We start from the raw sequence: 26,285 nt of genomic DNA on the forward strand, positions 1-26,285 counted from the left end.
GACATAATCTGTAGAGGAAGATTGTCGCTTCAGCTCTTCAGTTTATTAGCTCTATTGCATGATCGCATCTTTCATTTCATCCTAGCGTGTATTATTCTTTCTTTTCACTCCTGTATACCTTAATATATATGCTAATAAATTCTTACCGTACACTACTTTTTGTATGACTGCTAAAAGTTAGTTTTTCATTCGTTTCTGTCCTTTTGTGGCAGATTTCAAAAGGTTAGTATCGGTTTCCCTCACTCACAGTCCATCAAATAGCGCAGAAAACCCACCTTGGTTTTGTGCACGACAGGGAACCGTGTATATTGCCCATTTATTACTTATTCTTCAAACCATCAGCAGTTACTCATTCTTCCAAAGGGAAAAGTCAAATTATACCGAACTTGCTTCGCTTAAATTATGAAAACTATTATAATCAATATAAAAAAATGAGAATATCCCATAAGATTTATAAAATCTCTTTACGCTAGTTTCGTTTGGAAATATCTTTATTTTAGGCTAATAATGGATACACAACTAGTTTCTGTATTGTTCACATTTTCGTTTTTATCGCCAGTGTTTGATTAGGTTTACTCGAATTTAACTAGTACGTGCATCTGTGTGGAGTAATTAGTTTCATATAGGTTTAATATTTGTGGTTTTGTTTGCACTTGAGTTTTACAACGTTGCAACGTTGACTTGTGTGTTACGTTCTTTTGTTTCAATCGGTACCAACTGGAATCACCATCAAGTCTTTTAGCGTAGAAACTTCTGGAACGCAATAAGATGGAATCGTTTTTTGGAAGCTTTGTCAATAAAAGCGGCAGGGTTGAAAAGTATAAAATGCCTGGTAATGGTAATCGTTCTACTTCAAATAACATATTCAAACAGTTATGTTGCCTGATAAATTTTAGCTTCAAATTGCCCTTGAAGCTTTATTAAGAATGGTTATTCGGAAGTAAAAGCACAAATCTCCTTTGGACTTCTTCAGTCCGAAATCTTGCAGAGCGTTGCCCAAATCTATATTCCCCGCTCGACTCGTTTGAGCTGTTTGAACCCGTAGAGTGCCTTTTGCAACCGATTTACCTCAAAGCTTTTTATTCGATAAAACACCGCGTGTGGTTCAGTGAAAAGTTGAGGTTAGCATTAGCCCAGATCCAACTGTACAGCAAACGGCGGGAGAAGCATCGCAGAATTTCAACCAGATGCTGATGCAAACCTTCCAACAGCTGCAGCAGCAGTTTATGACGGAACTCACTCAGCAGGCCATTCGAAAGTTGTCGAGAGATGAAATTGTTTTGGATTCGCTCTCCAGCAACGTCACCGAGTTCGTCTATGACTATCAAAGGAATTAACATTCAGTAAAACAGTCGCGAAATTGAAAATGTTTTTTGGATCTCCAGTTTCAGTGTATCAACGCCGTTATTTGTGTCTGCAAACACCAGAAGACTCCGACGATTTTGTGTCGTATTTGTGAAAAGTGAACAAAGCGTGTGTGAACTTCAAGTTCCAAGAAATTCAATAAAAACAATTCAAGTGTTTCATTTTTGTGTGCGGTCTGAAATCATCCCGTTATTCGGACATTCGTATGTATATTTTAAAGGATATTTTGCCTGTTCCTGCATTCATGTGGCAATATCAGCGACAGTAAAAACAAGAAGAAAGAGTGTTTACAGTTCCAAGAACAGCAAGTATGTGAAGATTGTGTCAATGAAGAACATCAGTTGGCAGAGGAATAACGAGGAAATCCTTATCAATGATCTTCCGGCTTGGTTGCAGTTCGATTCAGTGTCGGACATAACAATCATCTCCGGAAAATTGTGGCAATAAATCGGACAACCTCAAATTTGCTTCAGAGGAATCACTTGATCTCGGCTGAAATTTTTTTTTCAACGTAAACATCAGTGACAAAACAAAAAGATGTTTGTTTTAACATTCTTGGCTCTGACTGGATTAAGTTTTTTTTGGATCATTGGACACGCGGATCATTTCATTTATCAATAAAACCAATGGTCGCGTTCATTCATCAATAAAACCAGCGAACGCGTACCGAAAAATATCTGCAAGTTCAGTTCTCAAAAGTGTTTTCAAACGATGGAGCTTTGTACAATAACAAAAGTGTGATTGACGCTGAAAGGAGAACCAAAACCAGATTACCGTCCTAAACGACCAGTTTCATATAGTGTGTAAAAGTGCAGTATAAGATGGACTATATCGATTGTATCAAAGAATTATTACACCCAACCGGCGGTTGTTAGATTTTCCAACAATTACCTGTATACCTGTATAAGAATCTACCAAAACCTGTATTAGAACTGGGCATATGCGAAATTGCTAGATTCTTATAGACATATTGTATAAGAATCTAACAATTTCGCATATGCCCAGTTCTAATACAGGTTTTGGTAGATTCTTATGCAGAATTGTTAGGAAATCTAACAACCGCCGGTTGGGTGTAGCAGTGGCTGATTTTCTACCCGCCGCTTCCACATCTAGCTATTTGGTACCGGTTATGAAGGATGATGTCCGCTATTACGCCTACCAAATATTTTTTCGATCAAGGTGTTTAATTTTGAGATATAGAACCTTAGATGCCTATCGCCATACTGATTTCAAAAATTTAACTCCTAGTGTGCCGCTGTAAGCACGTTCAAAGCAGGCGATTCATTGGGAATCTTCAAACGAACCAATCATTCAAATACGTCAGTAATGATCTTCGTAGTGCGGAAAAGTCCGCCTTTGTGCTGATTTTACGAAAGGCCTCAACGATATTTTGGAGTTGAGCAAGTACCGCTTTCTTTGCCAAAGGTCAAATCGAGAAACAGGGACTCGCACTGACTTTTGCCGTAACCCGGTTCCACCGGATGATTTTTGGACGACAGCTTGTATTGCATTGTTGAAGCATGTTAAGCTGATCATTCAGACAGAATGCCCGTCAAATCAGTTCAAAATCAGCAATCCACAACTTCAACAGTTTTACCAGCATCGGGACAGTTCATCAATTAGAGAGCGATTGTTCTATCATCAAAATTTCTTGATCGATTTCTACGAGTACTACAAAAGGAACATCTTGGAGTAGAAACAATGCGACCCATAGCACCTAACTATGTCCATTGGTCTGGATTCGACAAGCAGATCAATCATCGTATTCGCACTTGTGTAGAATGTTCGAGAGCAGCCAAGATCAATAGTAAAACAAACATGGAATCTTGGCCTATACCAGAAAAATCTTGGCAGCGGATTTGATTTTCGATGCCTTCAGTAAGTGGTCAGAAGTCATCTCAACCAAACACATTACAACGTCCGCAACAGTGGTCATGTTCCGGGAGATCTTTTCCAGAAATGAAATTCCGGAAACTTTGGTTACAGACAATGGTACACAGGGAATTTACAGACACGCTGCAGGAAACTTGCTGGACAGGACAGAAAATCTGGTAAGCGGCTACTTTCAACCAGAGCTGTGACACCACCAACGAGCTGGGAATAAGCTTCATAGTGCTGGGCAACATACGCAAGTGTAAAGTCGAACGCAGCGGATAAACATTGAAAACAAGACAGTAAACTTGCCCAAGACTACGCGCAGCAGCAGCAGGAGAGCAGCTAGGCGCAGTTTCTATTGAAGATGGCTGGATAGATATTCGATCCACCTTTGGTAGCACCGCAACCGCTGCACTTGACACGGATCAGAGAAACGACTGGTATGACAACGAATGTGAACAGTTAGTGGAGGAGAAGAATGCAGCATGGGCGAGGTTGCTGTAACACCGCAAGAGAACGAACGAGGCACGATACAAATGGGTACGGAACAGACAAAACTCGATTTTCCGAAGAAAAAAGCGCCAGCAGGAAGATTGAGACCGTTAAGAGACGAAGCAACTGTACCGCGCTAATAACACACGAAAGTTCTATGAGAAGTTGAACCGTTCATGTAAGGGCCACGTGCCACAGCCTAACATGTGAAAGGACATAAACGCTCTACCCCAGATCAGGTGTTTACCATATGCCAGATACCACATATCATCTATTCCAGCGGTTCTCAACCTTTTTCTTGAGAGGTACCCCTTCGAACTTTTGCTTTAATTGAGGTACCCCCTCTCAAAAGTACGCTTCCAATCCTCTTGAAAAAATAATTGCGAGCTCTTTGAGGGAACTCCTTCCAGCATTTGAATCCTTTTGAAGTAAGCTTCAGCGCCTTTTGATAAGAGGCTTCTGAGCCTCTTGAAGGCGGTTTTCGATCCACTTAGAAGAAGGCTTCTTCTTTCTTTCTCTTGGAAGGAGGCTTCCGAGCCTCTTGAAAGGAGGCTTCCGAGCCCCTTGAAAGGAGGCTTCCGAGCCTCTTGAAAGGAGGCTTCCGAGCCTCTTGAAAGGAGGCTTCGAGCCTCTTGAAAGGAGGCTTCTGAGCCTCTTGAAAGGAGGCTTCGAGGCCTCTTGAAAGGAGGCTTGAGCCTCTTGAAGGAGGCTTCCGAGGCCTCTTGAAAGGAGGCTTCCGAGCCTCTTGAAAGGAGGCTTCCGAGCCTCTTGAAGGAGGCTCTGAGGCCTCTTGAAAGGAGGCTTCTGAGCCTCTTGAAAGGAGGCTTCCCGAGCCTCTTGAAGGAGGCTTCCGGGCCTCTTGAAAGGAGGCCTGAGCCTCTTGAAAGGGAGGCTCTGAGCCTCTTGAAAGGAGGCTTCTGAGCCTCTTGAAAGGAGGCTTCCAGGCATCTTGAAAGGAGGCTTGAGGCCTCTTGAAGGAGGCTTCTGAGGCCTCTTGAAAGGAGGCTTCAGGCCTCTTGAAAGGAGGCTTCTGAGGCCTCTTGAAAGGAGGCTTCTGAGCCTCTTGAAAGGAGGCTTCTGAGCCTCTTGAAAGGAGGCTTCTGAGCCTCTTGAAGGAGGCTTTGAGCCTCTTGAAGGAGGCTTGAGCCTCTTGAAAGGAGGCTTCTGAGGCCTCTTGAAAGGAGGCTCTGAGCCTCTTGAAAGGAGGCTTGAGGCCTCTTGAATGGAGGCCTCCGAGCCTCTTGAAAGGAGGCTTCCGAGCCTCTTGAAAGGAGGCTTCCGAGCCTCTTGAAAGGAGGCTTCCGAGCCTCTTGAAAGGAGGCTTCCGAGCCTCTTGAAAGGAGGTCTTTGAGCTGCTTGGAAGAAGGCTTCCAAGAAGCATAGAAGGACGCTTGTCATCATCTTGCAACGAAGCAACCGATCTTTAGTGAAAAAAAACCCTCATGTCTCTCAAACCAAAGATTCCGCATCTTTATATCCTAGATAGCATTGAAGATTTTTAGAATTTGTTCATTCGACGTTTTGTTCGTTTGATCTTTTGTTCCGCATTTCTTCATACATTGTGCTGGTTGTGGAAGGCAGGATTCAATTGGCTTTGATTTGTTGATCGCATTGTGTACAATATATTTTTTTTAAATAAAAAATACACAATTATCAAAACTTTATCAATGAGTTTTGATTGGAATTGTAATACGTCCGCCATTACGCATTTTTGTACGAGGTACCCCCTAGGGCCAGCGAAGGTACCCCCAGGGGTACATGTACCCCAGGTTGAGAACCGCTGATCTATTCAATCGACTTCGATGCCGCATATGATACAATCGATCGAGTTCAGCAATGGCAACTAATGCACGAACACGGATTTCCGGATAAACTGATACGGTTGGCCAAGGCGACGATGGATCGAATGATGGTCGTGGTTCGAGTTTCAGGGGCATTCTCGAGTCCCTTTGAAACGGACAGGCGATGGTCTTTCGGACCTGCTATTCAACATCGCTTTGGAGGGAGTAGGGCAGGGATTGACATGAGTGGTACGATTTTCAAAAAGACCGCTCAGTTATTTGGTTTCGCCGACAACATTGATACTATGGCACGTAACTTCGAGAAAATGGAGGAAGCCTACACCGCACAGAGAAGGGAAGCTAAACGGATTGGAGTAGTCATTAACACGTCGAAGACCATGTACATGAAGCTCAACAATGTAAGCCACCCACCACAAGTTTGTATTGGTGGTGACGAAATCAAGGTGGTTGGAGAATTCCTCTACGGTAGTCCTCTACGGACACAAGATCTGGACAACGTTCGTGGAGGATCAACGCGCCTTTAGAGTTTTCGAGAGGAAAGTGTTGCCTACTATCTATGGCGTGGTGCAGATGGAGACGGTACATGGAGGAGGCGAATGAACCACGAGTTGCAACAGCTGTTGGAAGAACCATCTATCGTTCACACTACGAAAATAGAAACACTGCGGTGGGCCGGGCACAAAACCAGAATGTCGTACAACAATCCGGTGAAAATCGATCGTGGTAAGACCCAGACCCAGCAGACTGCCTGGCTGGCGACGTGCAGCCATGGACCGAATTGAATTATCAACTGTACAAGCCACTCGGGCCATAGTCTGAGAAATATATAGAAATAAATGAATATAAATAGAGTGTGCAAAAAATATGTTGTAGCTTAGGGTGTTCTATCGAATTAATAAAACATATTAACATGTTTTTCAAAATTAAAAAAAAAAACAATTATCAATTTATAAATATTTCACTCACCATACCACAAGTGGTTCCAGAAATTTATTAGAGTTTCGTGATTCTCGCAACTCAAAATTTTAAAATTGTTCAAGTAGTTCAAAGATGTTCAACGGATTTCTAGGATTTTGTGCAGATTTCTTTGTATTTTAAGATTCCCTCCCATTGCTTTAAACTGTTTAGTCTCAGTCGGTCTCAAATCACGCGCTCATATCCCGTACCTAAATCATAAAACTAGCGCAGCGAAGACACCAGCGCGCTTTTATTCGTAATATTGCGATTATCTATCAAAAGTACGGAATGTAATGATGGAAGAATTCGCAATCGATGCATTTAATGGGCTAAAAATTATTAAAACCACTTTTTCTCGAGGTCCAAATTTGAGGGATTGCCTCGAACAATTTGATATACCTTTATGAATGAAGTATTGATGGAAAAAATAAATGATTTGAAATGATTCGACTTTTGGCACTGCTTTAAAAGTGTAATGTTCGCAAATAATCCAACGTTGTAATGAATGAAATTGTTTGAACTGAATGCCATCGTGACGTGGCGTCGTTGGATGTTTCATATTGGATTTTTCATATCCATTACGTATGCTAATCGAGAAGACATCTATTGTTTGAATGTTTATGAGTGATTCATTTGCTATAGTTGTAGTACAATTCTGTTGAAAGTATAATTTTCTATGATATTACATTTACGATTTACAATATCTTGCTTCAACATGCGAGTTGTTGTTGAACTAACTTTGCCAGATAACTGTTTTGCATACCATAATTACGTTTAATTTTACAATAAGAAATTAGAAAACCAGTCTTTTTGACGACCGAACATTTCTCGGTCACGTTTCATCCAAATGTGCGATGTGCGAACGTATCCCCTCTACGCAATACTTTCATTTCTGACTGAGTTAAGTTGCATTTAGCAGAATGCGGCGATCAGCTTTGTTTTAATCGTATAATATTAGTGTACTATAACTTGGTTTTGTTCTATCGAGAGATTTGAATAATCTAATGCGGTTCGGTCACGGAATTAATAGGAAAATACTTTTTTTACACAGTTCAGCATTGCACCAAAGATGATGCGTATGCACATGGAAGCTAGACCTTACCATCTTACCATTAACCAAAGACTTACTTCACTGGAATCACATGCGATAGATTTCCCTATTTACATAAACAAACATTGTACTTTAATTTCTAATTGTATAATTTTGTAAAATTGAAAGGCGAAAATTCAATATTTTTGTCAACTCCGGGTCTTGGGGCTCACACATTAGAAACTCTTTTTTTTCTAAAAGAGATGATACGAACCAAAACGATTATATGATGTACGACACTTTTCGACTAGATTCTTGAGAGTATTTGTCATAATTTGGAAAAATAGATTTTAAACTTATGATGAAGACTCCATTAAAACAAAACCAAAAAGGGATAAGCACTGTAATGTACTTCATTTTGCCCGAAGTGTCCTGGTAATCAATAAATAATGCTTCATTCAATTTTATATTCTACGAATCTAATAGTTCTTAATCATATAGACTATATAAAAGCTAGATTACAAAAAAGTAAAATTAAATCCGCGACTAATACGTCCATGCTGGTTAACTTAAAGGAATTTAAAAGCATTCATATAAACACATTACCAGCCAGTCTACGACTGATTGTGATCCAGATTCAGATGATTACTGGTCGCTACCACCACCGAAAGCTCATCGTTATCTTCGCCGTTCATTTTCACAATTACCGTACCACCATTTTGAATGCTAGTTGCGGTACCAGTGGCACCGCCAGGTACCACCCCACCCATCGGTAGTCCACCGTTAGTGCCATTTCCTGTGGCAGCAACGTCGTTGCTATCTCCAGCGCCAGTGCCACTATTTAGATGATTATTGATACTGCCGTTACTGCAAATCTTACTGTACAAGTCCGGCGTTGCCGTCATTATGGCTGCATCGTCAAATTCGGTGCGCAGTTCGGTGCACTTTAGTAGGCCTAGTTCCTTCGGCATGTACGACAGTATCCGGTAGATTTGTCGTATGTCCTCGTACGAGCTCCAGATGCCCGGACGCTTGTTGTGATACAGCTTGGCGTAGGTGTACACGTTTGCTGTCTGGTCGTATTCCAGCTGCATGGCCAACGAGCTGATGCAGCAGAACTGGCACGCCTGGAAACCGCCGTATCTGTAATGACGAATTGAAATCATTTTATTCTTGAGAATATTTCTATGGATTCGGTTTAGGTGAATCAAATCTTTGCATAAGTCATAACTTCATAATTATTCAAGATCACGTACCAGATCATAGGCCGAGGATCAATAGGCCAAAGGTCATTAGGCCGAATGAGAAGTGGAGTGTATCCCTTCGGTTTTCTTTCTTCTTTCTTCATTCCTCTTTTTACATTCTTCTGTCATCCTCTTTCCTTCTTCTTACTTCATCCTTTTTCCTTCTTCTTCCTTCATTCTTCTTTGTTCCTTATTTCTTCTTTCTCCCTTATTCCTTTTTCCTGCTTATTTCGTTTTTCTTCCTTATTCCTTTTTATATCTTTTTTCATCCTTTTTCTTCTCTCACATCTTTCTTCTTCTTCCTTTCTTCCTTTTTCCTTCTTCCTCCTTCCTTCATCTCCCTGCTTCTTTTTTCTCCTTTCTTCCTTCTACTTTATTCCTACTATCTTATTCCTACTTCCTTCTATTTCTCACATCTCACTCCTTCCTTTTTTCTTACTTCTCACTTCTATTTTGTCACCTCACACTTCTTTTTTCTCACTTCTCACTCTTCAATTGTCACTACTCATTCGGCCTAAGGGTGTCCTACGAAAGCCTGAAACACATAAGGATGAATACTCATGAAGCTGAACTCAAAAAACTGAAATCCTGAAAGGCTGATTAAAAAAATAGAGTATAAAGAATAAAGAAGAAGGATGAAGAATATAAAATAGAAAGAAGAATAAAGATTAAAAAGAATAAAAAATAAAGTATAAAGAATAAAGAATAAAGAATAAAGAATAAAGAATAAAGAATAAAGAATAAAGAATAAAGAATAAAGAATAAAGAATAAAGAATAAAGAATAAAGAATAAATAATAAAGAATAAAGAATAAAGAATAAAGAATAAAGAATAAAGAATAAAGAATAAAGAATAAAGAATAAAGAATAAAGAATAAAGAATAAAGAATAAAGAATAAAGAATAAAGAATAAAGAATAAAGAATAAAAGAATAAAAGATTAAAGAATAAAGAATAAAGCATAAAGAATAAAGAATAAAAGAATAAAGAATAAAGAATAAAGAATAAAAGAATAAAGAATAAAGAATAAAGAATAAAGAATAAAGAATAAAAGAATAAAGAATAAAGAATAAAGAATAAAGAATAAAGAATAAAAAGAATAAAAGAATAAAGAATAAAGAATAAAGAAAAAAAGAATAAAGAATAAAGAATAAAGAATAAAGAATAAAGAATAAAGAATAAAGAATAAAGAATAAAGAATAAAGAATAAAGAATAAAGAATAAAGAATAAAGAATAAAGAATAAAGAATAAAGAATAAAGAATAAAGAATAAATAATAAAGAATAAAGAATAAAAAATAAAGAATAAAGAATAAAGAATAAAGAATAAAGAATAAAGAATAAAGAATAAAAAATAAAGAATAAAGAATAAAGAATAAAGAATAAAGAATAAAGAATAAAGAATAAAGAATAAAGAATAAAGAATAAAGAATAAAGAATAAAAAATAAAGAATTTAGAATAAAGGATAGAGAATAAACAATACAGAATAAAGAATAAAAAATAAAAAAAAAACAAAGAATAAAGAATAAAGAATAAAGAATAGAATATAAAAAATAAAGAATAAATAAAATAGAAATTAAATAATAAACCATACAGAGCAAAGAATAAAAATTGCACACAGAAGAAAGAAGGAAGAAAAAAGAAGGAAGAAGACGGAAGACGGGAGAAGGAAAAAGGAGAAAGATTGAAAAAAGAAAATAGAAGAAGGAAAAAGTAAGATAAATATGGAAGAAAAAATAATGATAAAACAAGAAAAATAAAGGAAGAAAGAAGACGGAAGAAGGAGAAAGAAGACGGAAGAATGGAGAAGGAAAACAATGAAAGATTGAAGGAAGGACCTAAAAGAAGTAAAAAGAAAAAGAAAAATAAAGATGGAAGAAATATTAATGATGAAGCAAAATAAACACGGAAGAAAGAAGACAGAAGAAGGAAGGATAAAGATGGAAGCATGAAGGAGAATGAAATAAAAAGGAACAAAAATGAAAAGACGGTAGAAGAAAGAAGGAAGAAAGATGAAGGAAAAAGGAAGGAAAATGAAAGAAGAAGAAAGCAGGATGAAAGAAGAAAGAAAGGTGAAGGAACAAGGGACAAGGGAGAAGGAAGAAAAGAAAGAAGGACGGACGAAGAAAAGAAGAAGATAAAAGGATGATAGAATGAAGAAAGAATAGATAAAGGGATAAAGGGAAAAAGCAACTGAAACTAGAAAAAGAACAAAAGTAAAGGAAAGAAAACAAGAAGGAAGAAAAAACGAGTAAAAGAAAGAAAGAAGAAGAAAAGAAGAAGAAACAAGGAAAAGGAAGAAATTAGAAAGCAGAAGGGAAGAAGAAAGAAGAACAAATAAAACTTAAGGAAGAAGAAAACATAAAAAAGAAGTAGAAAAAGGAAATGAGGAACAAGGAAGTCAGAAGAAGGAAGAAGGGAATAGGAACAAGGAAGGAGGAATAAAGAGGGAAGAACTATGGAGAATGAAGGTAGAACGAAGAAGGAAGAAAGAAACAGGAAGAAGGAACTAGGAAGGGTTGAAGAAGAAAGAAGGAAAAAGGAAGAAAAAACAAAGAAGAAAGGGAATTAAAAAGAAGGAAGAAGAAAAAGAGAGACTGAAGTAGGAAAAAAGAATAAGAATAATAAAAAAGGAAGAAGAGTGAAGAATAAAGAATAAAAAATAATAAAAAATAAGAAACTTATCTTGGCAAGAATCCAAATCCAAATACAAGAACCAAGAACAATAAAGTCTTGTTCCTTTCTATGTTAACTCCAATTTTTTTGAGCTGTACAGACTAAAAAAAGAATTCCATATAAAAATTGAAAGACATCATGAAGTCGCAAGAAGGTTACGGATCATTTTAGTTTGTGCCTCTTAGACTGGCTTAGACTGTATGGAGAGAAAAAAAGTTGTCGAATTCCACGGGGCATGTGTTATGGCGCGATCCTCTGCATATGTTTGAGCGCGCGCGAAACCACACATCGCAAGCACCTTTGATGGCATGCGTATGTTTTTCATGGCAATCAATGAATTCCAAACTACTTAATCCAACTCCCAATAAATGAGGTGAAAACTATACGAAAGTTCATTCAATCATCGCATATTGTTCTGTAGAATTGATCTTTAACATATTAACTGCCTTTGTTGCAATTCTGAGCTCAATTGGGCATACTGAAAAAATCTTCTGAACGAATCGAATTCACTAAAATCGGTTTCTCACGATTTTTCAGCCTTTCGAGTTTCAGGCTTTTGTTATTTCAGCCTTCAGTAATTCAGCATTATGTGGAAGTCCCCGGCTTAATGACTCAGCACCATCAAACCACACAAAGTCGAATAAATCTAACAAATTAATTTGAGAAATGCTACTCTGTTATCGTTCTTCCTTTTTCATTTTCCTTAATCCTTCTCCCTTTTCCATGTTGCCTTCTCCCTTCTTCCCTGTTCCTTCTACCTTATTCTTTCTTTATTCTCCCTTCTTCTTTCTTTCTTATTCATTTTCCCATCCTCCCTCCATCTTTCTCTCTTCCTTCTTAGTTCTAACATTTTCCTTCCTCCTACTTCCCTATCCTTTCTTCTTCCTTTTTACTTCTACGATCTTACTTCTCACATTAAACTTTCATATCTCACTGCTGACTTCCCTTCGCTTCTCACTTTTGTTTCTCCCCTTTTCACTTCTCATTCGGCGTTAGGCCCAATTCCCTTCAGCCTGATGACTCAGCACCAGTCAATATTTGTTTTCCAATCATACAATGCCAAAAAATTATCTCGTGAATCGCTACTCACCGGTCGACGATTACGATCGGACCATTTCGGTACTGTGCACACCTCTCGTGCACTCTTACAGCGAAGTCGTAGATCGACCGTGGGTTCGCCATGTCCGGCCACATCGGGTTCTCAAACATACGAACATTCAGCTCGTAATCGTCCTGGATGGACTGGATGACAAAGTTCCGCACTATGTAGTCACTCTCTGCCGCTTCGGACACCATGCGGATGCGATAGTAATCACTCTCCATCGCGTCCGATTCGTTTGGCCAAAACTGGAGGAATGACTAAAAAGATTAAAAATGAATTAATGTCTCCGAGGGCAAGGAAAATTGCGCATGCTTCCCTACCATATTATCAGCGGATGACAACAACACCACCGTTTGCGCGTTATGGTCCCAAACCATCTGCCAGAAGTCTTTGAATGTTTCTATCAATGGGTGCTGCGTCACGACAAAATCCCGTAACCGACGGAACCCGTGCAACCAGGTGGCGTTGATATAGTCACTACCTTCGACGCCTGGTTTCGGAGTGAGATGTACCCGGCTACCCTCCAGAGGAACGAGCGAACTACGGTTCTTGATGGCATTTACTGATTTTAGTGCCGATGTCAAGTTGATTTCCTTCGGCTGATAGTTGGTGATAAGCTGCAAAATAAAACAAAATCGGTAAAACTTTCCATCAAATATTCATCCCGATTCGAACCTTATATTGACTATCAATAAAGTCTATGTTGTTTACGATTCCACCAATTGCATCCATCTTGATATTGGTTTCTCCGCTATCAATAGCTTCGACGAGCGCATCGTGTATGAAAATGTACTGCTCCTCGGTTTGCACGAGATAGTTTCGTTGGGCACGGATGTACCTCAGGAATCCAAACACGTTCAACATTCCTTTGACTTCGATCTGTTTCAGCATGGCATCCAGCACTATGTAGGTTCCGGTGCGACCAACCCCAGCACTGCAGTGAACCACTATTGGGCCAGCATCGGTTGGATTCGCTGCAGTAGATTTTTTCACGAAATTGATTACGGGCAGTGGATGATCCGGCGTTCCATGATCTGGCCAATTGGTATAATGGTACTGGTAGACTAATTTTTCCGATTGGGAAGCTTTCTTCTTCTTCAGTTTTGTGTGCTTAATCTGGAATGTTCGAACTGTGTACGTAGCCATCACGTCCTCTCGTATCAAACGGACTTGGATAACGCCGTACATTTCAGTTCCGTCCTTAGGCCAGTACATATCGCACTTCCGACGGCCACGTTCGACTAGATTCGTAATCATAACTATAATGGCCACTCGTTGCTCCCAAATCATTCTCCAGAAACAATCGAACGTTCCGGGGAGAGGACCTTGGGTTCCTATGAAAGATCGAGGACGCTGATATCCATCAATATAATTGGCATTGATATAATCTAGATGTTTCTTCTGCCCAGGAACTTGTCGCAGGTGCACTCTGCTATGATCATCTAAAAAAACAATTGAACGTTTATTACTGATTGGCACTTTCCGCATGACGCATCTAGTACTTACAAGCAATCACATTCAGATAGCGATTTTTCCCCTTATTATCCGGATGCTGCGAATGCTCCGATGGATATTCGTCGTTCAGTGCCTCGCCTTGAATAGCTTCGTACTCTTTGCTGAATCCAATGTCACCGTCCACGTGCAGCGATGCAACGTGCTTTGTAAATTCTAGTACAGGAATCGGACCGCGAACCTCACCGGCTACCTCGCAGGGGGCTTCCCAGTCAATCAAGCCAGCCGTATTGGCACCTTGACAGGCCGGGGGATCGTCCAGGTAGTAGTACGCCGCGTGGAAGCATTTTCTGAAATGAGAGTAAAACAAAAAAAATGTGAATAAGTTTATTCTCTATACAATGTTTGGTTGTGACGACGTGATGACAATCAAACTTTAGAAAGTAATTCAACGGCAGAACACGTGTTCCAGGTTCCATCGTCTACACTTTAACGATGGCGTATATATTCAATGTGTTCATGTTGGTTCAAACCAAGTTCATATGATAGAAATAAGAGTTTTAAAATTAGATGGTTTTGAATTGCATCCCACTTCATATACGAATTGCAGTCCCTCCACAATCGTTGGTCACATTCAATTATTAGCCATTTTGATGAAGAAAGAGCTGAATCTGGCAAACTAATTATACTTTAGCCCCAAATGCATTTTAGAATCGCACAATAGCTTCTTCTTATGACATCCATCTGATACCTACTTAAATTCAGAATAAAATATAATAGTCAGCATTTTTCATTTGTAAAACCCAGATTAATCGTATCGGCGATGATGCCTTCTCGTGCATGACAAAATGTTTTTTAAAAAATCTCATTAGAAAGGTCATAAAACAATCCTAGGGGCTAGATCGCATTTGTTCTATCATTTTGCACGTTTTTGTATTAATTGATATGCATTGCCACCACCCTTGAAATTTTTTTTTCGATTTTGAATTTTTCTCTCCCATTATTTTTCAATCATTATGAAATGCAATGTCCGATCGGGCCAATTTTGAAACAAAGGGATTGCATTCGCCGTTGTTGGGAGTAAATCGAATAAGGCTAAGTTGCGTAAAGGAACGGTGAACCTGGTGTTGGAGTTTCGTGGTGACGATCGAGAATTGGCCCTGGCTGCCTCCAGCGACGCAGACTGGGCAAACGACGTGAACGATAGACGTTCTGTGACCGGATATTTGTTCAAGATTTTCGGGAGCACGTGTGTTTGGCTTACGTGGAAACAGCCAACCGTGGCCCTTTCTTCGACAGAGGCAGAGTTCGTCGCACTATGTACAGTCGCTTGTGAAGGAGTATGGTTGGTGCGTCTTCTAGCCGATTTGGGAATAAAAATTAATCGTCCGATAACTTACTATGAGGATAATCAATCTTGCGTTCGAGTAGCGGAGGAACCTCGCGACAGCAGAAGGATGAAGCATGTAGAAGTTAAGTACTATTTCATCCGTGACCTGATTAAGAGTCGGAGCATTCATTTGGAATATGTTCGTTCTGAGGATCAACTAGCCGATATTCTAACGAAGGGATTACCGACTGCGTTCGTGAAGTTACGGGAGATGCTTGTTCTAACGGAATATAGAAATTGAGCAGGGATGTTGAAGGATAACAATTCCTCTATTCGACCTTACGTCGTAACCCCTTTTTGACTAGACTGTCAATCATATGTAAACACAACATAACCAAACGTATAAACAAAAACGTGTTTTATTTCTCTCCTTAAACATTAAAGTTTTAATCCTTTTTATAATATAACGGAATAACCTGTTTTCCCATTAAACATTGCCCCATGGTTGCTTAATGCTTGATTTGTGGTGGAACCTCTCACGCCAAGGACGCCTGTCCTGTGAGAGAAGATTCCAATAAACTTAAATGTGACAATTGCGGGGGCAATCATAAATCCAATTTCTAGGAATGCCCTTCAGGCAAAAAAGTTTTGAAAAAAAATCAACCATTTTCAAATAACATGCTTATCTGTCAGAACAGCTTCCCTGGAAAGCTTACCAGACTGATCAAAGCAACGGTGGATGGTGTGCAAAACTGTGTGAAGATTTCGGGCGAACACTCCAGTTCGTTCGAATCGCGCCGGGGACTAAACAAGGTGATGGACTTTCGTGCCTGTTGTTCAACATTGCGCTAGAAGGTATCATGCGGAGAGCCGTGTGTAACAGCCGGGGTACGATTTTCAACAGATCCAGTCAATTTATTTGTTTCGCGGATGACATGGACATTGTCGGCCGAACATTTGCAACATTTGAACAACTGTAAACCCGCCTGAAACATGAAACAACAAAAGTTGGACTGGTGGTGAATGCGACAAAGACAAAGTACATGCTTGTGAGCGGGACCGAGCGCGACAGGGCCCGCCTGGGAAGCAGTGTTACTACGGGCTCCAGAAGAAACTGCGGTCAAAAAAGATTCGCCACCGCACCAAATGTGTCATGGACAAGACGTTAATAAGACCGGTTGTCCTCTACGGACATGAAACATGGACAATGCTCGAGGAGGACTTGCAAGCACTCGGAGTATTCGAGAGACGGGTGCTTAGGACCATCTTTGACTTACAAGTACTCGGAGTATTCGAGAGACGGGTGCTTAGGAGCATCTTTGGCGGTGTGCAAGAAGACGGTGTGGGGCGGCGAAGAATGAACTACGAGCTCTACGGCGAACCCAGTACCCAGAAGGTAGCTAAAGCCGGAAGAGTACGATGACCAGGACATGTTGCAAGAATGCCGGACAGCAACCCTGCAAAAATGGTGTTCGTTTCCGATCCGGCAGGTACGAAACGGCGTGGAGAGCAGCGAGCGAGATGGGCAGACCAGGTGCAAAACGACTTGGCGAGTGTGGGGCGTATTCGAGGATGGAGAGATGCGGCCTCGAACCGTGTACAGTGAACGTTCGCTAGTTGGGTTTTTTCTAGTTGGGGCGCTTTTTAGTTGGGGGTTCGCTAATTGGGGCGAAACCCAATTAAAAAGCAGCTAAACGTCAGAATGTGATGTCAAAAACGCGTTGACGTTTTGTTTCCGTGTTTGGCGGGATCGATATTTTCTGGCGCGTAAAATTTTCCTTTGTTCAATGCAAAAAATAAGCAGCATTGAAGCTTGTCAAAACGACCCAATTAACGAACGGCATTCGCTAGTTGGGGTGAGGTCGTACCCCAATTAGCGAACGATCACTGTACTGTAATTTTTATCCGGGTTGTCATTACGACTTGGCTTTCTGTACATTTCTGCAGAATTACTTCGGTTCTCCAGAGTCCGGTAGCTTTATCAGTAACAAACATCGGGACCAGCAGCACCGCCGAATCCTGTAGGGCACAGAGCTGGCAGTTCCTCACACACTGTGCACAATGAGGAGATTTTAATACACACCCCAGAGAGTGACGCTGATACTCAAAGGCAACACGGTGAGTGAGGACGAAGACGAAGAGTGAGAGAATCATTCCGGTGTGAGCTGGGCCAGCACAAAGTTGTGCCACTTAGTGCAATATTCTTGGAAACGATTTCGTTTTCTATGAAGCTCGCTGAAATTTTTAGAACACAAACATACTTCGCTTTTGAAAATTAGTTAACTAACGTCTCAGTTAGAAAGGATGAGGTTTTAATAAAGTTTGGCGCTCCATGCTATATTGGCGAATAAAGATTGAATAAAAAAGATTAAGAAGATGAAGAAGCTAAAAAATGATATTTGACAGGAATGGCCCGGGAAAGCAAACGGTTAAATTTGTAAACGCTTCTCGAAAATTCTAGAAGCAATTTAGATAAATGTCTAGAATTTGTGAGAAGAGTTTTATAAATTTCACCGAGTGCTTTCCGTGCCATTTTTTCTAATAATATCTTTCGGCTTCTTCTTCATGCAACCTTTATTCGCCTGGAGACGGAAGGGAATTAAAACTGTTTATTTTAGCTTGGCGTAAATCATAAATCTTTTTCTAAAACTATTTTACACAGAATTGTGCAAAATAAACAGTGTTTTCAAATGAAATTTGTGTGAAAACTTTCATACGGCTGTGAACATTATTCTGAAGGTCAGCAGGAGTACATTGGGCATGATGCTAACATCAAGAAAAAAATAGCACTGAAATGAAATAATGGAACTTTATATAAATTCAATGTTTTCTGTTTTTGTTCCGAATTTAGAACCAAGATTACCTGATAGAAATTGTATTTAGAAATAGTCTCGACAGTAACTTATTTTAAAGCAGGTGGGGCGGAATAATGCTGGTAGTACAATTGCTTCTTTGCCCACAGACATCCCAACAGCTAGCAACCACAAAATATCTTATTACGCATAAATAGTATCAACAGCTACGTTTAACTTTCTTTGACAATGTTTATTTTCATTCTGTTCGATTCACCGTTTTGTCAAAACTCATTGAGGAACACGGTGTGTTTATTTCATCATTTATCCTCAACTCTTCGTGTCTGACAAATGCATTCGATGCAGAGTAGAAACACAAAGAGGACTCACTGCGTTGTGGAAGAGAAAGAATGAGCGATAAGCGAAACACACTCTCTGCGGTCTTTTTGAGGAGTGCAATAGACACGCACATTTCGAATACTCTGAGGAGTATGCCAGCCCTGGAGGGCAATATATAAAATATCGAGTAGTACTTTTTCGAACGGTTCTTGTAACGGAAAAGACTCCAGCCCAAAATAATAATCTTCAAATAAGACGATTTTCCTTCAAATGGAGCCACTTACCGGATGATTTACAGTTAAAACAAGAGTCGAGGCGTAAATTATTATTTCAACGAAGTGGTTGACGTGAAACGTTGAAGTTTTTTATGTTGATTTTCTTCAGAGGTTGTTGTAACTACTTGGCATAGTTAAAATTGAGATAAAATAGTAATCTCACCTACAAAATGTGTGGTTAATACTACTATGGTTGATGGTATAGCTGTCCGATTGTCTTCCATAGTATGCTCGACTGAAACATAGTAATCTTAGGAATATCTTGGTATCAACATTACTATTTGATGGCATGGTAAAGCTAAACAGATATCTGTTGGTGAGTTTACCACAAGATTATTATCAGTGTAGCACATCACCAAATGAAAACAGCGCACCACTTCCGAAGTTAGGTTTAACGTACAAATTGTGAGAAAATCCAACTTTGTTAGCGGCCATAATTCGGATTTGCACCGAATTGATAATATTTATCTACATATGCCAGGGGTATATGCAGATAGATAATATATATTACTTTGTAAAGGGCGTAACAGCCAAAATTTATTCCTTCTGTTTATTCGTCTATATATTTAGCATACATTCGCTTACTAGAAGAATCCTGTGCACCTTTCTAAAATGCAAAAAGATATCCCAAACAGCACATTAGTCATAAAGGAGTTGCTGTCACTTATAAGATCAAATCTGGTCATATATGAGTTGTTGTAACCAAATCGGTCTGAATTAAGCTACTCGGGATGCATTTCAGATTATATTTTACACACCCATAGTCTTATATACAATCAGCTCGACGAACAGAGCTATTGTCTGTGTGTCCTTGTATATGTGTTTGTGCATATGAGATGTTATGAGCTGAAACCAAAAATAAGTAAAGAACTTTCAGTAATTTTAACGATCTTTCAACCCGTTCTGGATTTTTTTGCAAATGCCATGCGAAGATCTAGAAATGCCCACCACTCTGCAATGTTCCTTACATATTGCGCAAATAGTCAAAGAAGAGCTTAACTTGATTAACTGTACACATCGTAGTTGCTGATCATGACCAATTAAATAATCTTCTTTGGATATAAAAAAGTTATCCTAATCCTAAATTGACTGTTATCGTTATTAGTCATGAATTGAAAACTCCGAAGCAAGTAGGTACCGTTTTGACTCAAATTCCGAACATGACTCATATTCCGAACACTCGCTTTTAAATGGTCATTTTTGCTTTATTCGTGTAATTCTTTCCATAGGGTATTGAGCTCGTTTATAATCTTGATCCTCACTACGGAAAACCGATAAAAGTTATTGTTTTTGGGTGCCAAAACGCCAGTGTTCGGAATATGAGTCATGTTCGGAATTTGAGTCAAAACGGTACTTGCTTCGGAGTTTTCAATTCATGACTAATAACGATGCTTACAGTCAATTTAGGATTAGGAAAGGAAGATTAGTTTAACGCTCATTGTTATAATAGACCGAGGCATGTACTGCATCTCCGTGAGCGCTCCGGGAAAGGAATCGTTGGTTAGTTGTGAAGGTAATTCGCGTGAAGCCACCTTGGTAAGCGACTAAATATTTATTGTAAACGGAGTAATTTTGAAAACAGTAAGACGAGAACTGTGTTTCAAATCAATCCATTCAATTCGTTTAATAAGCTTCTACAACACGATCGATTCCGCACTAAATAAGTTTATGCTCTTGGGTGCAGACATTAGTTTTATCACTTCGCGTTCTCCCACACTAGCTGCCGTCCCATGACCAGCAGTAACACTATCGATTCCGCACTCATATTGTGTAAATAGTCAAAACAAAAATATCAAAAGATTTAAATTTGAATCTTGGAAATACTGAAGACGTTTTATAGAAGAAAACTAAATACGTATTTGTCGACTTAGAATGAGGTTATGTAGTAAGCGGTAATAGAAAAAATTGTATAACCTAAAGTTTTGAAAACAGCGTTATGATTTTGTTCAGCGGCGCAGCCAAAATATTTGTTAATATAAAGTATGGTTTAAGTTTAAATTTGTTACGAAACTCCGCGGAATTCCGTTAAATTTCGTTAGAAGGTAGTTTTTCTAGCGAATTTTTGTTATTTTGCGAAACGAAAACAAGAAATCAGACTTCGCCATGCTCAAATTCCGCGAAAAGAAAAGTCGGGAAAAGTTAATCGAATTATAAGTGATCTGTAATATTTATTCAATTTAGGTTATCACATTGGCGATCCTTGCCATGAATCTTTAGTGGAGACGTTTTTGAAAATAATGGATTAATTAGCTAAATTGAGATTTAGCGACGAAAAAAAAATGATTATGATTTTCGTTTCGGATCTTGGGTGAGAAACCAGGAATACGCTTGAGTGTAGTGTGGTGAGTGTCAATATGCATATTGAACTGAGTGGTAAGGTGTTTTCAACAAGGTTGCCAAAAAAAGTTTGCGCAGAGTTTAGCTCATTGCCAAACGTACATGTATAGACGAATCCAAGTAAAAATAGGAAGAAGACACACGACGGTGTTAACTTTGACAGATCCTACAGCACAGCAGGAAGATCATTTTAAAATGATCATAATAAATTCTAGACAAAATGGATTTAATATCTGATTGATGTATGGTACGGAAAAAGTATCGAAATGTATGATAGATACATTTTTGGAAAATATTCAAAAAATTGAGATAAGCTTCTAAATATGTAATTCAGAACTTTTTCCGTATCGTACATCAATCAGATTTTAATTACAATTTGTCTAGAATTAATTATAAGCATTTTAAAATTAACTTCCTATGCTGTGCTGTAGGTTCTGTCAAAGTTAACACCGTCGTGTCTTCTTCTTTTTTAACTTGGATTCGTCTATTGTATAGTGCAGTTGCGTCGGGTGAAGCCCATGGCCAACTAATGTATTGCGCCGAGTTTAGCTCATGGTCAATACTCAGGGAAAGAAAAATATATTGAATTGGAGCATGAGCATGAGCATGATTGACCGCCTACGGTTGCTACTCCGTTATTGCCAGGTCAGCTGTAATTACACAGAGAACCAATAGATGAAGTTTGGGACTTACATCATCTTCAATGTGTAAGAACTGGTGACCCAAAAGTAAGCAATACCAGCGGCCGTGTCCGAGTGCAGGTCAATTAAGGAATAGGTAGGAAATTGTTGACGTGATACTCGCTTGGATAGAAGCCGACGAGTCATCTGCACTTTCACGAGAAATCACTGGGATGTTGGATATATGGGGTAGGGAGTATGGCAGGGTTCGTTTTGGTAAACGGTCTGCCGTGTATAGCGTGTAGTTTGATTTAAAACAAAAACAATCAAAAACTAATTACTTTAATCCGGGGAAGGAATAGTTGGTTAGTTGTGAAGGTAATTCGTGTGAGGCCACCTTGATAGGCGACTAAATATTTATTGTAAACGAAGTTATTTTGAAAACAGGAAGACGAGAACTGTGTTTCAAATCAATCTATTCAATTCGTTTAATAAGCTTCTACAACACAATCGATTCCGCACTAAATAATTTTATGCTCTTCGATGCAGACATTAGTTTTATCACTTCGCGTTCTCCCACACTAGCTGCCGTCCCATAACCAGCAGCAACACTATTGATTCCGCACTCATATTGTGCAAATAGTAAAAATATCACAATTTAAATTTGAATCTTGGAAATACTGAAGACGTTTTATAGAAGAAAACTACATACGTATTTGTCGACTCAGAATGGGGTTAAGTAGTAAGCGTTAATAGAAAAATTTGTATAACCTTAAGTTTTGAAAACAGCGTTATGATTTTGTTCAGCGGCGCAGCCAAAATTTTTGTTAATATAAAGTATGGTTTAAGTTTAAATTTGTTTCGAAATTCCGCGGAATTCCGTTAAATTTCGTTAGAAGCTAGTTTTTCCTAGCGAGTTTTTTGTTATTTTGCGAAACGAAATCAAGAAATCAGACTTCGCCATGCTCAAATTCCGCGAAAAGAAAAGTCGGGAAAAGTGAATCGAAAGTGATCTGTAATATTCAATTTAGGTTATCACATTGGCGATCCTTGCCATGAATCTTTAGTGGAGGCGTTTTTGAAAATAATGGATTAATTAGCTAAATTGGGATTTAGCGACGAAAGAAAATGATTATGATTTTCGTTTCGGATCTTGGATGAGAAACCAGGAATATGCTTGAGTGTAGTGTGGTGAGTGGAAATATGCATATTGAACTGAGTGGTAAGGTGCTTTCAACAAGGTTGCCAAAAAAAAGTTTGCGCGGAGTTTAGCTCATTGCCAAACGTACATGTATAGACGAATCAAGTAAAATAAGAAGAAGACACACGACGGTGTTAACTTTGACAGATCCTACAGCACAGCAGGAAGATCATTTTAAAATGATTATAATAAATTCTAGACAAAATGGATTTAATATCTGATTGATGTATGTTATGGAAAAAGCTCCGGACTGTATGATAGATTCATTTTTGGAGAGATAAGCTTCCAAATATGTAATTCAGAACATTTTCCGTATCGTACATACATCAATCAGATATTAATTACAATTTGTCTAGAATTAATTATAAGCATTTTAAAATTACCTTCCTATGCTGTGCTGTTGGTTCTGTCAAAGTTAACACCGTCGTGTCTTCTTCTTTTTTTTACTTGGATTCGTCTATTGTATAGTGCAGTTGCGTCGGGTGAAGCCCATGGCCAACTAATGTATTGCGCAGAGTTTAGCTCATGGTCAATACTCAGGGAAAGAAAAATATATTGAATTGGAGCATGAGCGTGAGCATGATTGACTGCCTGTGGTTGCTACTTCGTTATTGTCAGGCCAGCTGTAGTTACACAGAGAACCAATAGATGAAGTTTAGGACTAACATCAGCTTCAATGTGTAAGAACTGGTGACCCAAAAGTAAGCAATACCAGCGGCCGTGTCCGAGTGCAGGTCAATTAAGGAAAAGGTAGGAAATTGTTGACGTGATACTCGCTTTGATAGAAGCCGACGAGTCATCTGCACTTCCACGAGAAATCACTGGGATGTTGGATATATGGGGTAGGGAGTATGGCAGGGTTCGTTTTGGTAAACGGTCTGCCGTGTATAGCGTGTAGTTTGATTTAAAACAAAAACAATCGAAAACGCTAAATATTTTAATTATCGGATGCGAACTAAATTTTCACTTTCTGATTAACTTATTTACTCACCCGCACAAAGCAGAACAAAATTTCGGCCGATCGTTTTGCTTTCCGCACAAAGCAAAACTAAATTTCAACGACCGGCCGATCGCTCTGCTTACTGGAGATTCTGAAACACGAGAAATCTCGCACTGAACTGATTAACTTTATTACCGGCCGCACAATGCAGAACACAATATTTCGGCCGATCACGCCGAATTCCTCTGCAACATGGTTGTAGGAAAAGCAGGAGTGGAAGTACTTGCAGGCAAGTAAGGAGGCGGAACGAAAGATCCGCCAACTTACCGAGGAGAAAGATTTGGCAGTGAACCAACCGGTGGAGGCCAGGAAGCAAGCCGATTCGAAGATTCGAGTCCTAACTGAAGAAAACCAGCCGGCAGAAAGTTAGACTGCAGAACTCCGCAAACGCATGGCTGTCACTGGAGCAACTCCAAAGCCAAGTAAGGTCAGTATGGCAACCGACCTGAAGGGAGCTAGCGCCACGCCGGTATTGTACGAGAAGAAGGCTACTAATATCTGTTGGAAAAAGATTGAGCAGGTTGACGACCAAATGGAGCGACAGAAACCAGTTCCTCCCTCTACGAGGACTACTGAAGTTCGTCGGGAGGAAGGCCTGCCCTGGAGGAAAGTTATGAATCCCAAAAAAGCGAAGAAGGAGCGAAAAGCAGTAGAGGAGGCGAAGGCGCCTTTGCCCAAGAAGGGGAGTGCCCTTAGAGGAAAGGGCACACCTTCCGATGGTCATGGCAGGAAGGACAGAGGCGAAGCAATTATCGTCAAGGCTGATGGTAAGAGCTACGCTGACGTTCTGAAGGCTTTGCGGGGCGATAACAAGCAGAACGCAGAAGAGCGAGATGATCCTCTTCCTGAAGCGGGATGCTGCGCGGAAGAGTTCCGCGTTTAAAAATTGGCCAGGAGATAGTGTCATTTCCTGATGTGATGATTGGGGTTTTGTTATTGAAAGATAAACGAAGTTTCCTTTGGTAGCTGCTACTGTCCTCCTAGATGGAGCATAGAGCAGTATACTAGGGTGTTAGATAATCTTTTAGCGAGACTGGTCTTAAGCCATTAGTTGTAGCAGGTGACTTCAACGCGTGGGCAGTGGATTGGGCCTCTCGGTTCACTGACGCTAGAGGTTATATCCTGCTAGAGTCTCTAGCGGTACCGAACGTAGTCCTGCTGAACGAGGGCCAAGCGTCAACGTTCAGAGAACCGAATGGCGAGTCATGCATCGATGTGCCTTCTGCAGCGCGGGATGGACGGTGGAGCCTGAATGGAGGGTTCACGAAGGGTATACTGCTAGTGACCATCAGAAAATACGTTTTATGGTCGGCTATACCCCCAACAGAACCACAAGGCGGGTCAGTGAAGCCGACGTAGAATGGCGTACCTCACAGTTCGACCCAGAACTGCTGGAAGAATCCCTACGGTGGGAAAATCGGATTCTTGGTCTTAGTGGTGATGAGTTATCCGATGTCCCTAACACGAGAATGTGACGTGCAAATGCCCAGGAGGACTATGCCAACCGGCAACTGCAAACCGCTGGTGGACGAGCACGATGCACGATAGCTGATCTTTGCAGAACCTTTCTTAGAGCTAAAAGAAGGTTGCGACGTGCTAGAACCGAAGCGAACAGGCGAGAAAGACGCTGCATGTTCCAACCAGCGAATAGAGCTCTGAACTACGAAATCAAATGTAGTAAGAATGCCTGCATTGAAGAGATGGAGATTTAAGTATGAGTCTACCAACACTGACAGAGCTCACAATGAAACTTCATCACATCCTAGGCAAGCCCTATAACTCGCACAGGCCTGGGGAGAGATAATCAAACCTTTGGTCATAGTTCCTGCTGTCCCTACTTTTCGGATCCTGCAACAATTATATTTCCTGCACCCAACACGGTTTCTATCTATGAAGGTCGGTCAATACAAACCATGTTTAGTTTTGCTCCTTGTGCAAGCTTACAAGACTGTTAAAAGCAACGATGGATGGTGTGAATGACATGGACATTGCCGGTCGAACTTTAGAAAATGTACGCCCTTCTGAAACGTGAAGCAATAAAAGTTGGATTGGTATCCCATGGTGTGGAAAGCAATTAACGGGGAGTCTTCAAGGTGGTCGAGCGATTCGCTGTTCGATGTTAGTCCGATTTCCTTGTGGAAATCGAGTCCACTACCGACTACTGACATAAAACTTGAAAAATGTTCGAAGAGGGTTTGCGTGCACTCAGGATATTCGAGAGACGCGTACTCAGGACCATTTTTGGCGGTGTACAACAGAACGATCTCGCCCGACTCTGCGGTGAACCCAGTATTCAGAAGATGGCGTAAGCTGGAAGAATGAGCAGGGCATGTTGCAAAAAATCCGGACAGCAACATAAGTTTATGGGCATTTTTTCGGATTACAAATAACATTGATC

The 26,285-nt window shown here is 39.8% G+C and overlaps 1 protein-coding gene across 1 annotated transcript; it reads right to left on the reverse strand.

Moving 5' to 3' along the window:
* Positions 1 to 7,133: 7,133 nt before the first annotated feature.
* LOC134206544 (tyrosine-protein phosphatase 99A-like) lies at positions 7,134 to 14,472 on the reverse strand. The gene is made up of 6 exons (XM_062682269.1): positions 14,429 to 14,472; positions 14,048 to 14,343; positions 13,217 to 13,983; positions 12,862 to 13,158; positions 12,530 to 12,798; positions 7,134 to 8,664 (listed from the first exon to the last, which is right to left on the reverse strand). The coding sequence occupies exons 1-6, from the start codon at positions 14,470 to 14,472 to the stop codon at positions 8,136 to 8,138; spliced, it is 2,202 nt and encodes a 733-aa protein (XP_062538253.1). The 3' UTR covers positions 7,134 to 8,135.
* Positions 14,473 to 26,285: the final 11,813 nt, after the last annotated feature.

Source organism: Armigeres subalbatus, chromosome 1 (genome assembly GCF_024139115.2).
Source record: "Armigeres subalbatus isolate Guangzhou_Male chromosome 1, GZ_Asu_2, whole genome shotgun sequence".
Taxonomy (NCBI): domain Eukaryota; kingdom Metazoa; phylum Arthropoda; class Insecta; order Diptera; family Culicidae; genus Armigeres; species Armigeres subalbatus.

Coding starts and splice junctions, on each gene's coding strand:
- LOC134206544 (XM_062682269.1), bottom strand. CDS start 14,472: ATGGAACCTGGAACACGTGTTCTGCCGTTGAATTACTTTCTAAA. Junction 14,344..14,428: donor CCGTTGAATTACTTTCTAAA/GTTTGATTGTCA, acceptor CTCTCATTTCAG/AAAATGCTTCCACGCGGCGT. Junction 12,799..12,861: donor TGTCATCCGCTGATAATATG/GTAGGGAAGCAT, acceptor TAATCTTTTTAG/TCATTCCTCCAGTTTTGGCC.